The sequence below is a fragment of the Felis catus genome, chromosome E2, assembly GCF_018350175.1.
Source record: "Felis catus isolate Fca126 chromosome E2, F.catus_Fca126_mat1.0, whole genome shotgun sequence".
Taxonomy (NCBI): Eukaryota; Metazoa; Chordata; class Mammalia; order Carnivora; family Felidae; genus Felis; species Felis catus.
Window position 1 is genome coordinate 45,037,515 of NC_058382.1, and position 14,510 is coordinate 45,052,024.

General features: G+C 44.0%; 1 protein-coding gene across 3 annotated transcripts in view; it reads left to right on the forward strand.

Annotated features, from left to right (window-relative positions):
• The window catches only part of WWP2 (WW domain containing E3 ubiquitin protein ligase 2), a 151,249-nt gene that overhangs the window by 83,562 nt on the left and 53,177 nt on the right, over nt 1-14,510 (forward strand). For all 3 annotated transcript variants that reach the window (XM_023245698.2, XM_023245699.2, XM_023245700.2), the window contains one exon: nt 8,744-8,871. In XM_023245698.2, coding sequence (XP_023101466.1) covers nt 8,744-8,871 — 128 coding nt within the window. The remainder of the gene's footprint in view (nt 1-8,743; nt 8,872-14,510) is intronic.

Consider the following 14,510-nt stretch of genomic DNA (forward strand, 5'->3'; position numbering starts at 1 on the left):
GATAGACTTCAGTTACTTGTGGGTGTAGGACTCAGGTCCTTGTTTCCTTACTGGCTATTAAACTGGGGCCTCTCTCAGGTCTGTAAGGCCGCCTGCGTGTTCCCCACTCCCATGTTCACGCCAGCAAGGGTGTGTCAAATCCCCCTTGAACTTTGAATTGCCCTGATGTTCTTTTTTGCTCCCCACTTCTCACACCTGCCAGAGAAAACATGCTGCTTTTAGGAGATCAGGCCTGCTTGTGTGATCTCCCTTTATTAAGGTCAGCTGCCATATAACATTATCAAGGGTGTGAAGTTTTGTTGCATTCACTGGTTTTAGGCATTAGGGTGGGGTATCTTTTGGAGGCGGGGTCGTTTTAGAAATTCTGCCTACCATAGGGGCGCCTGGGTGGCTTGGTCGGTTAAGCGTCCGACTTCGGCTCAGGTCATGATCTCACGGTCCCTGAGTTCGAGCCCCGCGTCGGGCTCTGTGCTGACCGCTCGGAGCCTGGAGCCTGTTTCGGATTCTGTGTCTCCCTCTCTCTCTGCCCCTCCCCTGTTCATTCTCTGTCTCTCTCTGTCTCAAAAATAAATAAACGTTAAAAAAAAAAAAATTCTGTCTACCACAGAAGGTATTTCTCTTAACTGTCATGTTACTCACTTGCCTAGTCTTTACCTGTTGGCGTGTGCTTGAAAATTACAGCTGGGACACATAAAAACCCACGTAGAATCTGGTTGGATTTGAAGATTGTCTCACAATTTTAGTATATGTATGTGGGCATAAAATGGGTCTGGTGAAATCATTTTTATTTTTAGACGCTAATATTAGAGAACGTTTTTACATGATGCTTAGAGTTAGTCTTTCTGGAAGGCAGTAGCTCTGATACTTCTCAATTATCTGCTAGACTTTGGATTCCATCCCCTGGCATGGATTCCATTCTCTAAAGGGATGGCGGGAGATGAGGAGGTGATGAGTGGATTGCAAAGAACTTTGGTGGTACTAGAGATTACAGGCCCAAGAGTGCTTTTGAACTTGAATGCCTGCTTCTTTTATTCATTCAGCAAATATTTTTATGCACCTTCTTGTAAGGCCAGGCACATGCTGGGTGCTGGTTATGCAAAGGTACACAAAAGAGACATGGTTCCTGACCTCATGGACCTTACTGGAGATAGACATTGAACAAATAAACAAACGAATATACAATCACAAATACAAGTGCCATAAAGGGAAAATTAGAATGCCTTGTGAGAGAATGCAAGAGAATTTACTCTAGCCTGGGAGATGAGGGACGTTTAGACCAAGATTTGGATCGGGCTTCTAGAGAAGAGTGTGCCAGCTGAACAGATCAGCAGAGCCTCTGAATTTTCCTCAGGAGCAATTTGGCGCATTGTGTTGAGGAATGTCCAAGGAACATACTCTTTTTGGAGCTTACCTCACTCCTGCTGGATTTCTGCCTTTGTGATATGCTGTGTCAGAACACTTAGAAATAACACCCGAGTGTGTCGTTGACCCTGGTACCTCAGGGTCCTACGTAGTCCTTTTTGGTCTGAGGCTGTAGCACAGGGGACACTCAAACGATTTCGGTAGACAGAAGGTGGAGACGCTCTTCTGGCTTACCTGCACAAGCCGGGGCTCCGCATCCCTTTCAGGGTCCCCCCATGCAGATTCCAACTGCGTGTCCGTGGGGGTCGGCGGCCCACAGCTCTGGCTGCCTGAGCGTCCTACATCCTTGTGCCGTCTCAGGCCGTGGGACACATCAGTCACCCGCTGCAGCACCGAACGGGGCGGAATGGGGAGTGACTACTTCCCGTGAGCTTTAGCTCTCTTTCAAGTGTGGGAGGGTGTTTGAGCATTCTCTTTTAGCGTTCCCAACCTGCAATCTGGAATTCGGTTAGATGAATCAAAACGTATCCTACGTTCTCTTGCAAGATGCATCTTTTAGTCTCCTAGAGCTGCCACTTTGGGGAGACTGCTCTGTACTCCAGGCTGGGAAGAAGTAAATCATTTGTCTTTCCGGGAGGGACGTAGAATGGACTTGGCAGCAGTTTTATTTTTACCTTTCCTGTCATTTCAGAGGCTGGCAGCCTAGAGGTAGGGTGTGGAACAGAGCCGTAAATTACCCTTGGAATGACTGGAAGGGTCCCATTTTAACTCTTAATTGCGCCTTTCCCTTTTAACCTCCCCTTCTTATCCCCTTCCCTATGGCCGCCCTCCCCCCACCCACCCCCCCCCTCGAATCCACATTTGAACAGGGAGGAAGAATTGAGGAGGGGGTAGGTCGGAGCAGGTTTGCTTGTCGATGCCTCTCTCCATGGTGGAAACAGTTTCTTTTCCCATTACCAATTCCCCTGTTTTTTTTTTTTTTTTTTTCCTGTGCTTCTATTTTAAGAGCCTGTTTTTTTGCTGGTTGTCTTACTGGAAACTGGCCCAGCCTCACTCAGTTTTGTTTCCATGCTGCTATTAAAAGACAATGCCCAGTTAAGAGGCCTTGGAAGAGGGGCAGGACAGACACCATCTTGGGTCAGGTCATCCAGGCACATATCGATTCCTTGGATTGGAATGTGAAAAGGGTTTATTGGGTGCTTTTAATGTCTATACATTGTTTTTTGATTTATTTATTTATCAAAAAAAATTTTTTAATGTTTATTTTTGGGAGAGAGAGAGAGAGAGAGAGAGAGCGAGCGCACGAGTGGGGGAGGAGCAGAGAGAGAGAGAGGGAGACACAGAATCCAAAGCAGGCTTCAGGCTTTGAGCTGTCAGCCTAGAGCCCGGCCCCGGGCTTGAACTCACAGACTGTGAGATCATGACCTGAGCTGAAGTTAGACGCTTAACTGACAGCCACCCAGGCGCCCATTGATTTGTCTTTTTAAGTGGAGGTTAGCTCACTATTAGTTGTTATACCTCGAAACTTCTCTTGTGTGGAGCTCAAATACTGATGGGCCTGAATCGGAGGTCAAAGAACCCCTGTTTTGTGTCTTGGCATCTTTTACCAAGATAGAAAATTATGCTCAGCGCTTGGTATCCAGTCAGCCGGGACTTCTTGACATTTGGGAGAGATGTGTCCCTATGCTTTGAAGAATTTTCACATTTACTAATACAGAGTGTTTGGAGAGTCCTGAATGTCGCCTGACGTACATTCTTATCAAGATTCTTGCTTTCTGTATTTTTTTGAGCATATCCTCACACTATAGTTACCTGTGTTTTAAAACTTTTGCTCACTTTTATTTTTTCTCATGTGATGAACTGTTTTTATTTACATTGGCTGCAATATACAGATTGATTTTTTAAAAAAATTATTAAGTTAGGTTTACTGAGATATAATTTGTACACGGTAAAATTCATCCTTTGCAGTATACAGTTCTGTGGGTTTTGACAAAAGCATATAATCTGGTAACCGCTACCATACTCAAGACGTACACAGTTTTATCTCCCTGAAAAGTTCTTTTGTGCCTCTTTGTCGTCAGCCTCTCCTACTACCTCCAGCCACTGCCAAACACCAAATCTGTTTTCTTTCTTTTTTTTTTTTTTTAATTTTTTTTTTCAACGTTTATTTATTTTTGGGACAGAGAGAGACGGAGCATGAACGGGGGAGGGGCAGAGAGAGAGGGAAACACAGAATCGGAAACAGGCTCCAGGCTCTGAGCCATCAGCCCAGAGCCTGACGCGGGGCTCGAACTCACGAACCGCGAGATCGTGACCTGGCTGAAGTCGGACGCTTAACCGACTGCGCCACCCAGGCGCCCCCCAAATCTGTTTTCTTTGCCTATAGTTTGCCTTGCTTCTTCCCAAATGTTATAAAAATGGAATGACAAACTGTAGCCTTTAAAGTCCTCCTTCTTCTGGTTAGTGTAGTGCATTTGAGATAAATCCATGTTGTTTTGTGTATTAGTAGTTCGTTTGCTTTTATTTGCTAAGTAGTATTCCCTTGTATGGATGTACCACAGTCTGTCGATTTCACCAGTTGAAGGACTTTGGGTTGTTTACAAGTTTGGAAATAAGGAAGAAAGTCACTGTAAACATTTGCCTAGAGGTTTTGGGGAAGCCTGTATTTTCCTTTCTTTTGGGTAAATATGTAGGAGTAGGACTGTGGTTTGTATGCTAAATGCATTATTTAACTTCATGAGAAACTGCCAAACCGTTTTCTAAAGTGGCTCTACCATGTTTGAGAGGTTCAGTTTGCTTGCATCCATCCTCCTCAGCACTTTTTACTGGCAGTTTTTTTGTCTGTTTAGTGTCCATTCTGACACGCGTGTGATGGTGGCTCATTCTGATTTTAATTCGTATTTCCCTAATGACTAATGATGTTGAACATCTTTCATGTGCTTGTTTGCCATTTGTAGATCATCTCTGGTGAAACGTTAGTTAAAATCTTTTGATTATTTTTTATATTGGTTTGTTGTTACTGAGTTTTGAGAGTTCTTTATATATTGTGGATCTAAGTCCTTTATCAGATATGTATTTTGCACATATTTTTCCCCAGTCTCTGGATTGTCTTTTTGTTTTCTGGCCAATGTTTTTAGAAGGGTAGGCATGTTGAATTTTGATGAAGTCACTAACTGTTTTTAAAAATCCATTTCCATGTGAAGGTTATGATAGAGTTAATAATCTCAAATTGTGAGCCACTACCAAATTTGAATTCCACTTTTAACTTGGCAAAAAATTTTGTGTTCTGGCTTGTAAGGCATCACTTTTTTGGACTCTTCATTTCGTTTTCACTCATGGTACCAATGCTAGGGCTGCCCTCCTTATTTTTTAACCAAGGAAACAAAGTTTTATATAAGTACTCCACATCAACTATTGCCGTGTGATGATGGTCAACAAAGCTGCACTGGAAGGACAGTGCCAGGTTGTCAGCCAGGCTCACTCACTGGCCAAGTGGCTCTCACATGTCAGCATTGTAGGGTGTGATGCAAGTTTGTGTCTGAGCAAAATTACAAATCGCCGCATTTCCACTAAGATGTAGGCTCCTTGAGATCAGGGACTCTTTCTGGTTTTGTTTCTTAGTGCTCACCAGTTTACTGAAGAGTACGATACAGGATACGAATCAACAGCCAGATGGAAGAGATGCATAGGGTGGGGTGTGGGGGAAGGTGCCGAGCTTCCGTGCGCTTTCCAGGCCCGCCGCTCTACCCACATCTCCACGTGTTCACTGATCCGGAAGCTCCAGGCACCCTTTCTGTTTTGTTGCTAGTCCTAGAATAGGGCTTAGTGCTCAGAAAACAATAGATGAAGGGTACCTGGGTGGCTCAGTAGGTTGAGCGTCCCACTCTTGGTTTCACCTCAGGTCATGATCTTGCTGTTTGTGGGATCAAACCCTGCGTCTGGCTCCATGCTGATGGTGCGGAGCCTGCTTGGGGTTCTCTCTCTCCCTCTCTCTCTGCCCCTCCCCTGCTTGAGTGTATGCCTGTGTGTGCTCTCTCTCTCAAAATAAATCAATAAAACCTAAAAGGAAAATAATAATTGATTGCTTTTCAGTGGACTTCATGAAAAGCGATACAAGATGTCCCAAAGCAACCAAGGCTGTGACTTTCAGGGTGCAGCTGAGGACCGAGGCCAACTCTGTGAATGGCAAAGCCTGAGTGCCAGGGGACAGCCCAGAGCCCTGTCTGGGGCTCGTGTGCCACAAATCTGTTTCTAGGAGTGTGGAGAGAGATTTCCAGGGCCCTGGCCCTGACTGGATTTCTTAGGGAGGCTTCAGTTTCTGAGAGAGGAACTTAGGTGAGGACATGCCAGCATTCTGAGAAGGGCATGCTGTGAAGAAAACTCAGTCTCTGTAACTAGGTGACTTGAAACTACTTGTGGAGTTTTGCTGTTCCATCTTCTTCTGACTACCACAGGAGCTGCATAACTCCCCACCCGACCCCTGCTGCCCACCCGCCCTCAAAATGGTGGCAGGATCGGGCCAAAGTTGAAGTCACTGGCAGAGCTGAAGCCAGGCTGCCTGTGGTGGAGCCCAGCTCATCTCCACCCCATCGTCCCGCGTTTGTCCTGATACTATTTTGGCTTATGGTGTGTGGTTTCAACATTTGGGCCAGCTTTTAATCACGACATAGTCCCATCTTGTAAGGGCTGAGTGAATCCTCCAAGAGAGGAAACTGCTGAAGGGAAGATTTTCCTTAAATGTTGAGACCTTCTCTTCTTTGAGACTCTTCTATTAAAGGTAATTCAAGGTGAAAAAGGTAGTAACTCCCGATTTGGGGCAAGAGAAGAATCTGGGCAATGGGTGTGTGTGTGTGTGTGTGTGTGTGTGTGTGTGTGTGTGTGTGTGTGTGTGTGTGTGTGTGTGTGTGTGTGTGTGTGTGTGTGTGTGTGTGTGTGTGTGTGCGCGCGCGCGCGCGCGCGCGCGCGCGCGCGCGCAGGGGAGGGGAGGGCGGGGGTGGCAGTGAGCTGCGGCCAGGGAGGCAGCACTTCACGCCAAGTGGTCCCAGCTGCCCCTGGTTTCCAGGCTAATCCCAGCCCTGCTGCAGCCCATCATTCAGGGCAAGCTGCTATCATTAGTGGTTAAACATTTCTGAAACTATTCTCTCTCAACTCTGACCACATGCCCTTTCGGGGAAGGGAGGGAGGAGTCAGGGGGAGTTAGTGGGGCCCACCCTGCTGTCATGCCCAGCTGCTCTGCAGAGGGACAAGGAGCCCTCGACTGGACGTGCTCATGGGCTTTTTGGAGCCTGTGTGTGTGACAGGACTGAGGTCGCATTTTCTATGCTGCCCACACAGCCTGCTGCCTCTTGAGTGATACAGCCCTCTGCTGTGGGCTGTGAGTACCAAATCAGAGAGGATTTTTTGTCCTTTTAAGGGGATTCTTGGCTGAAATAAACTTTCTATTAACCAGTTTTATCTCTCTTGAGCTCTCTGTCTTAAACACATATACACACATTTGCCAGTGGCTGAAGACCCGTCTTTCCCTTTGGAACTAATCTGTACTCCTCCTGCTTTCGATGAGGGCTTGTGGTAAAGTGTTCAGTACTAACATTTCTTCCCGTGATGTGGGAGTTTGAAATATTTTTCTTGACTGAGGTGTGGTTGACAGCTTTTGATTTATGAAATTAGCTCAGGGAAAAATAAGATGGAAAAAGAGAGTCCAAATTAAATCCTTATTTCCATAGCTCATTTGTGCCCTCTCTATCCATTTTTAACTGTCGTGCAGTCTTTAGGTATGAACTCCAAGGTTTGCAAGGTTTCTTCTTTCCTTCCTTCCTCCCTTCTATCCGTCCTTCCTTCCTTGCTTCTAGTTTTGGTCCAAGAAAAGACTTTTTTCCTTACTCAAAGGTGTACAAACTCAATGAAGAAAACTAGAAAAGCATAAAAGGAAAAGCTAAGGGAATTCATGTTCACAACAAAGATAATCACTATTAATACATATTTTTTAATCACTATTGATATTTTGGCTTATTGGAAAAAGTCTGTTTCTTGTGCTAGAGTAGGTGGTTGGTGGGGGCACCTGTTCCCCCCCCCCCCCCCCCCCGAGAACCTACAGGTTTGTTGTGCTGCAGGCTTGTTCCAACACGCTGATTGAGGGGGGTCTCACCAGCAGAGGTGTTGTGGTAGGTATGGAGCCTTCCAGCCCAGCAGGGGACCTTTCTGTTAGAGCTCTTTAGCTTTCTATTGGCCGAGTGACCCATGAAAGAATAGCCTGGGAGGGATTCAGTTCAAATCCAGGTTTCCCACCCCCAGCCTCCAACCAAAGAGCATCGGCTCTTGACCTTAGACTGCTTGGATTTGAGTCTTGCTCCAGTGCTTACTTTCTCTGTCTTTTTTCTTATCTGTAAAATGGGCATAATAATAGTAAGCTCCTTCCAGGGTTGCCCTGTTAAATGAGATAAAATACGTGAAGTGCACAGTGCATCATGGATATCTGTTACATAATGTTCAGGCTCAGCACATATTATATACTTGTATAGTAATTATTCCTTTCATTGTTGATAGTAACCTCACTGCCCCATGTCACATGAGATAGATTGGTCTTTCTTCAATGGATAATATTTAAATGCTCTCACTGCTGAAAACTAGTAGATAATGACTAAGTAGTAGCATAGTCTCCTTTGACAAAACAGCTGGACTGAAGGGCAGGGAGGCTTAGATATTTTCACTAGTGAACAAAGTCAGGCTACAGCAGGATCGTGAGAATACATACTGCCTACTATCTGTTGTTCTGAAGTTGTCAAATAGATTCTTTGCTCCTGGATCCCACCGTTTTCCTTGTGATATAGATCCCTTTATGCATTGTTCCTCATTTGTTGGGATGGACCACGGAGTCATCTTTTCTACATAAAACATGTCAACCTGTGCATTGGCTGAGGCTGTCTGGTGCCTCTTGACTTCCTTTCCCAAGGGCAGTATGTTTCTAGCTATAGAGAAAATGGATTTGGATAAGTTTTGGGCTCTTTTTGCCTAATGGGAGAAATATGTCATCTGTAGCCTGTCCAGTGATTCTTGTTTATTTCTTACATTTGAGCCCAATAAAAATAATGTGATGGTCACAGGATATTTTGCCAGTTATTTCAGATGTGGGGGCAATTCACTCTGGATTTGTTTACTTCAAGTGGAAAAGTTTACCCAAAGTTGCCTTCTGGGTTATTACCAAGAAGGAACCTTACCTGGGGCTCTCTGTTTGGAGCCAGCTTCTGTTGAGTCAAAGACCAGAGGGGCTATTAAAGGTCTTATTTCCAATAAATAGAGAGGGAATGCGGTGACTTAGATGGGACATACTGCTGTCTTTTTCACAGTGACTTATGTCTGTCTGCTTTATACTTTGAATTTCCAGGACGCACAGACATTCAGGTGGTTCAGCCAGAACAACCACAGCAACCGGCGAGCAAAGCCCCGGTACTAGCAACCGGCACCGCCAGCCCGTCAAGAACCCAACCCACAATGGCTTGGCCAATGGCACAGGTGAGTGACAACCCAAAATACCAGCCTGAATGAAAGCAGCGGCTTCTAACTTGTGCTCACATGGAGCCAGGACTCTGCTGTGTCAGGATGTAGGGTGGGCGAGAGAAGACTCCGATACTGAAATGAACTTGAACCCATCACCCTTTCCATTGGCCCATCTTCTTTTGTCTCTGGCCAAGGTTATTCTCCATATGACTTCATACACTCTTCTAAAATATTACTTTGCACAAAAATAAAGAGTATTGATTTTTTAGATTCATTTCTTATCAGTTTTGGGGGCAAGGGGTATCTTATTTCTATATGATACATTTTTTATTCCCTTAATTTAAGGAAATGATCAGACTAGGGAGAAAGAAGACTAAGTATTGTTGCTCCGAGCTGGGTTTGAGAAGATGGCGGCACCGTTGGATCGGTTGGGATGCTGACTAGGGGCAGAGCCAGGTGCCATGGGATTGGGGTGGGGAGGGCACATTCTGTGGCTGTGAGAGTATTTGTCCCATTTGAGAATAGGTGCCCCTTCTGTGTCCACAGAGAACTTTCCTGCCCTTGATTCTACTTCTCTGTAAGTGGGAAGGGAAGGACCTATTTCAAAACAAATCATTTTTTGTCATGCTTTCCTTCTGTCTCATCAGGACGGTGTCGAATTAGAAAGGAAAAAGAAGTCCAGTTTTCTAAATGTCTTGAAAATTGTCAAAGCTTTAGTATGGCCGATCGTTTGCTCATTTGTTTTAATTTGAAGCAGTTGGGAATGGACTTGGGTGTTTGCTTCAATAAACTGTAGAAATGTAAGTGTTTAAATCAGTATGTGACATCGAATTTTGTAGATGCTTGTGATAGCAGAGGTGTGGCCCAAAGAGCAGAGATCTGGAGCGGCAAGCCTGTTCATAGCATTCCCGTGGTATTGCTACTCCTCTTTGCGAGACCAGCATACTGAATAGCACAAATCGGTTAGCGTTCCTTTCTCGTGACTTTCCTATAGATGCGAGCTGCAGAGCCCGTCTGATAGTTTATGGTGTTTAGTTATACCATTATGTGCACCGGGCTGCAGGATGCAGTGGCCTGTCCTTGTTTCAGTGTATCTGTGGTGGCCTGACTTACTCCTTGGAGTTTGGGACCTGCTTGAAGAAATCGAGTTAGCTGGCTCACCCTGAGCCTTAAGGATAAGGATGAGCTGGAGGTGGGGAGTACAGGCGGCTACCATCTCATCCTCCCGGTGTCCCTGTGCCAGCCACCATATCCAAGTGCTGGAACATCCAGTCGTAGCAGCCACGGGGGGCGGTGGGGCGGGGGCCTGGCCTCCAGTCTGTGTGAAGAGGGTGGCCAGGTGGTGGCTGTGGACTGTGTTAGAGAAAACCTGATGCGGCTCCGTGAACACCAGTAAATATGCTTCCCTTAGAGAAAGAAGTCACTTGTGGAGGAGGGCCAGCCCTTACAAATGGGGAAGGGGAACTGGTTTTTTTAGAACCACTTGTTTCCTGGAGGCTGTGGCCAGGCTACCAACCCCTCCGTTTCTCAGGGGTCTATATTCCTTGACACTGGTTTCCTTCAGTCATCTCTGCTTTTCTTATAAAAAACTATTGGTAAATTGACTTTATATGGTGATGGTCTTTGAGTCACTTTCCTTGGATACCAGAAGAGATCTGCGTTTCCCCTGTGTTTATTTTTAGGTACCTTTGTGTGTTATCCTTATCTCCAGGAACATTATGTTTCAGCAGACGAGGCAGGTGCCAGCCGTGTCCTCAGAAAGCCAAAGCTGCATTGGGCATGTTTTATGGTGGTGTATCTGAATGCCTAGACTGTTCCCAGAACCCGTCTGTGAGGGACGGTTGTTGCGTTTTGGGGATTTCTGCCTGTTAAAATACTAAGGCCTTGGCCTCCGTCTCGTCTCTCTCCTTTCTGCTGTGATGACGGTTCACCTTTGCCTCACAGCCAGTCTGGACTTTGTAGGCTCTTTCGCGTCCACCCAAGGGGTACAGGAAGATCTTACCTTCCCTTTGGGGAGCAGACAGAAGCCCACTCTTTGGCAGCACAAGACAAGAAGGGAGTTTGCGGCTGTGAATGAGGACATCTTCATCCTTCAATACTCTGCTCTTAGAGCTGTGAGGACCAGTTCCAAAATGGTGGTGGCAGCGAGCTGTGCCTCCAGGAAATATTTCCACAGACACACAAGATTGATTTAGCAAGCCTTTCTGGCTGTGCTCTGCAGTTATGCATGAAAAAGACATTTGGGGCAAAAACAGAACCGAGTTCCAGGTGTTTTTTTTCATGTTGTCACAACTGTAAAGTATCCATTTTTATAAAATGAAAGTGAATGGCAGCCCGTCTGTATAAACCTAATATTACCAAGGTTTGGAAGGGGTGCATTTGAGAAGTAGACGAATGGTATATAGCACTTCATTGAGGCTTGTGTGCCATGAGTGACTTTGTGACTTTTTATTGAAAACTTTACCAAGAAAATTACATCTCTTACTCGTCTCTTAAATGTGATTTCCATGCACATGAAGTCTGGAGTCACGCTGGCCGCGGTCAGTGGTGGGCCTTAGTTTTCTCATCAATAAAATTAGGACAAGAGTCTATATCTCAGAAAGTTGTTATAAGGAATAAATTATATAAAGCATATAGAGTGCCTAAGACCTCAAAGTTAGCTTTTGTCTTGATGAATAATTTCATACAATTATAGTTATGTAGCATGGGTATGTGGGATTTTTTGTCTCTTATTTTTTATACATGCTTCTATGTATCTGTTGTCTTGTTTATTTTTTTTTTAGTGGCCTCATACTACTTCACAGTTAATATTCATTTACCCATTCTTCAATTCTTACGTATTTCTCTGTTGTAAAACAAAATCCTAATGCAAATGTCTTTGCACACAGCTTTGTTTCTTCCTGAATAAAGTTCTTGAGTCAGAGGATACAAATGTTTAGAAATGAGATCAGATGTATGTTAACAGATTGCCTTCCAAAGGGATTGAAGCAATCATATATTCCAAAGCAGTATGAATTTTCCACTAGATGGTATATGAGGTTTATTTTTTTCCTGAAACCTTATAAATACTGGTTTATCATTTTGCTAGTAGCTCTTAAGTGTCGCTTCATTGTGGAACCTAATTGCATGTTTTTAGTTATTAGTTGCTCCACCGTTTCTTTCCTCTTGTGTGATTTTTTTTCATAGAATTTGATTTTTTTTCTTGATATTTGGAAGTTTATTTTAGAGATTTATATATTAGAGATTGCTTTTTTTTTAAATTGTGGCAGAATATACATAGGCATTAAACATTTGAAGTATGTAATTTAGTGGCATTAATTACATTCTCAATGTTGTGCAACTGTCACCACCCCTATGCACTTCTAGAACTTTTTCATCTTCCCAAACTGAAACTCTGTACCATCTATCTATCCATCCATCTGTAGCTTATTTATTTATTTATTTTGAGAGAGAGAGAACACGAGAGTGTGGGGGAGGGGCAGAGAGAAAAGGAGAGAGAGAATCCCAAGCTGTGTGGGCTTGATCGTCATGAACCGTGTGATCACGACCTGAGACGAAATCAAGAATTGGCTCCTTACTAGACCAAACCACCCAAGAGCCCCTGAAACTTTGTACCCTTTAAACAGTATTTTTTTCCTTTCCATTTGCCCTCCAACACCAGTCCTTGGTAACCTCTCTTCTACTCTCTTTAACAGTTTATTTATTCTAGGTACCTCATAGAAGTGGAACAATTTTTCCTTTTGTCTCTGGCTTATTTCACTTGTCATGTTTTCCAGATTCATCCATGTTGTAGCCATGTATCAGAATCTCATTCCTTTTTAAGGCTGAATAACATTCCACCGTATGTGAATGTCACATTTTATGTATCCATTCAGCTGTTGATGGACATACAATTGTGCCTACCCTTGGGCTAGTTTGAATAATATTGAATAATGCTGTTGTGAATAGGGGTGTACATGTATCTGTTTGAGTCCCGGCTTTCAATTCTTTTGGCCATAAACCTAGGAGTAGAGTTGATGGGTTTTATGTATGATAATTCTGTGTATCTTTTTGAGCATTCCTCAAACTATTTCCATGGCAGATGCACCATTTTACATTTCCTCTAGCAATGAATGAGTGTTCCAGTTTTTCCATATCCTTGCCAACACTTGTTTCCTGATTTTTTTTTAATAGCCATCTTAATATATACGAAGTACTTAGGTATAAGTTTTATCTGTTACGTTTATGATTGTAAGTTTACCCCCATGTATGGTTTTACATTTTTCTCTCATTTTCTGTGGCTTTTATAGAAAAGGAGATAGAAAACTTAAAAATAATTATGCCTGAACATTTTTTTTTTTTTGAGAGAGAGAGAGCACGAGCGTGCGCGCGAGCACACAAGTGAACAAGGGGCAGAGAAAGAGAGAACGCACAGCGGGGCTCACCCAAAGTGGGGCTCATGTTCTACCTGAAGCAGGGCTTATGTTCACCTGAAGTGGGACTCCAGCTCATGAACCGTGAGATCACGGTGAGATCATGACCTGAGCCGAAGTCAGAGCTTAACCGACCGAGCCACCCAGGTGCGCCATGTTTTTCTAATGTCTCAAAGGGCTAGTCCTGCCCTATAACTGTTTCTCCATGATATTCTTTGGTAGTTTATACATTTTCAAAACAAATTTCAGACTTTGAGTTTTTAGAAGCGTGGTGGGATGTAAATGGAAATTGGGTGAATTAGCCAGGAAAGGACTAAATTTTCCCATCAGGTAACATGGTATGGCTTTGTCCATTTACAAGTTTCTCTTCTTGTTTTTCATCTAATTTTTCTTCTTTTTTTCCATCTAATTTAGTTTTTCTTTCTATAAGCCTCACCCACCCTATGTCATGCTAATTATGAAAGGTTTTTCTAGTTTGGGTGCTCTTTTTTTATTTTTTTTTTTAATGTTTATTTAATGTTTGAGAGAAAGAGACAGAGTGCAAGTAGGGGAGAGGCAAAGAGAGAAGGAGACACAGAATCTGAAGCAGGCTCCAGGCTCTGAGCTGTCAGCACAGAGCCCAACGCGAGGCTTGAACTCACTAACCATGAGATCATGACTTGAACCAAAGTTGGACACACAACTGACTGCACCACCCAGGCGCCCCTTGGTTGCTCTTAGGAAGAACTGAGTAGTCCATTGCCTTGGAAATACATTGCTTGTGTTTCATGGACAAGAGATAGTGACTGCTTTACTGTGCATTGTATATTACGAGCTGATCTTCAGTTTAAAAAGTTTCCATTGTTGGCAGTTGCCTTCGCCATTCCTGGATGTGGGGGCTTTGTATACCAAGAACCCCACACTACTCTGCACACACCTGAAGATCTTGGAACACACAGTGAGCTGGCAGCCTGTCCGGGATTAAGAACAAGAATTTACAAATCCTGATCTTTTTTTGGCTAACTGTGACAAGTATGTCTCAGCCCTGCATGAATATCTGATTCATAAAGTTAGAGTGTTTAACCAACATCACAGAGGGAACCTTGTGAAATACTCCTTGTTGCGGAAACCAGAGACCATTCAACTGCCATTTTACCTACTTGCCCCATTTACCCTGTCGTCTTGGTACAGGAAAGCCGTCAAAGCAATCTTCATTTCTCCTCCTGTCCCTCCGTTGTTTTTACTTAATGGTATTCTGGATTT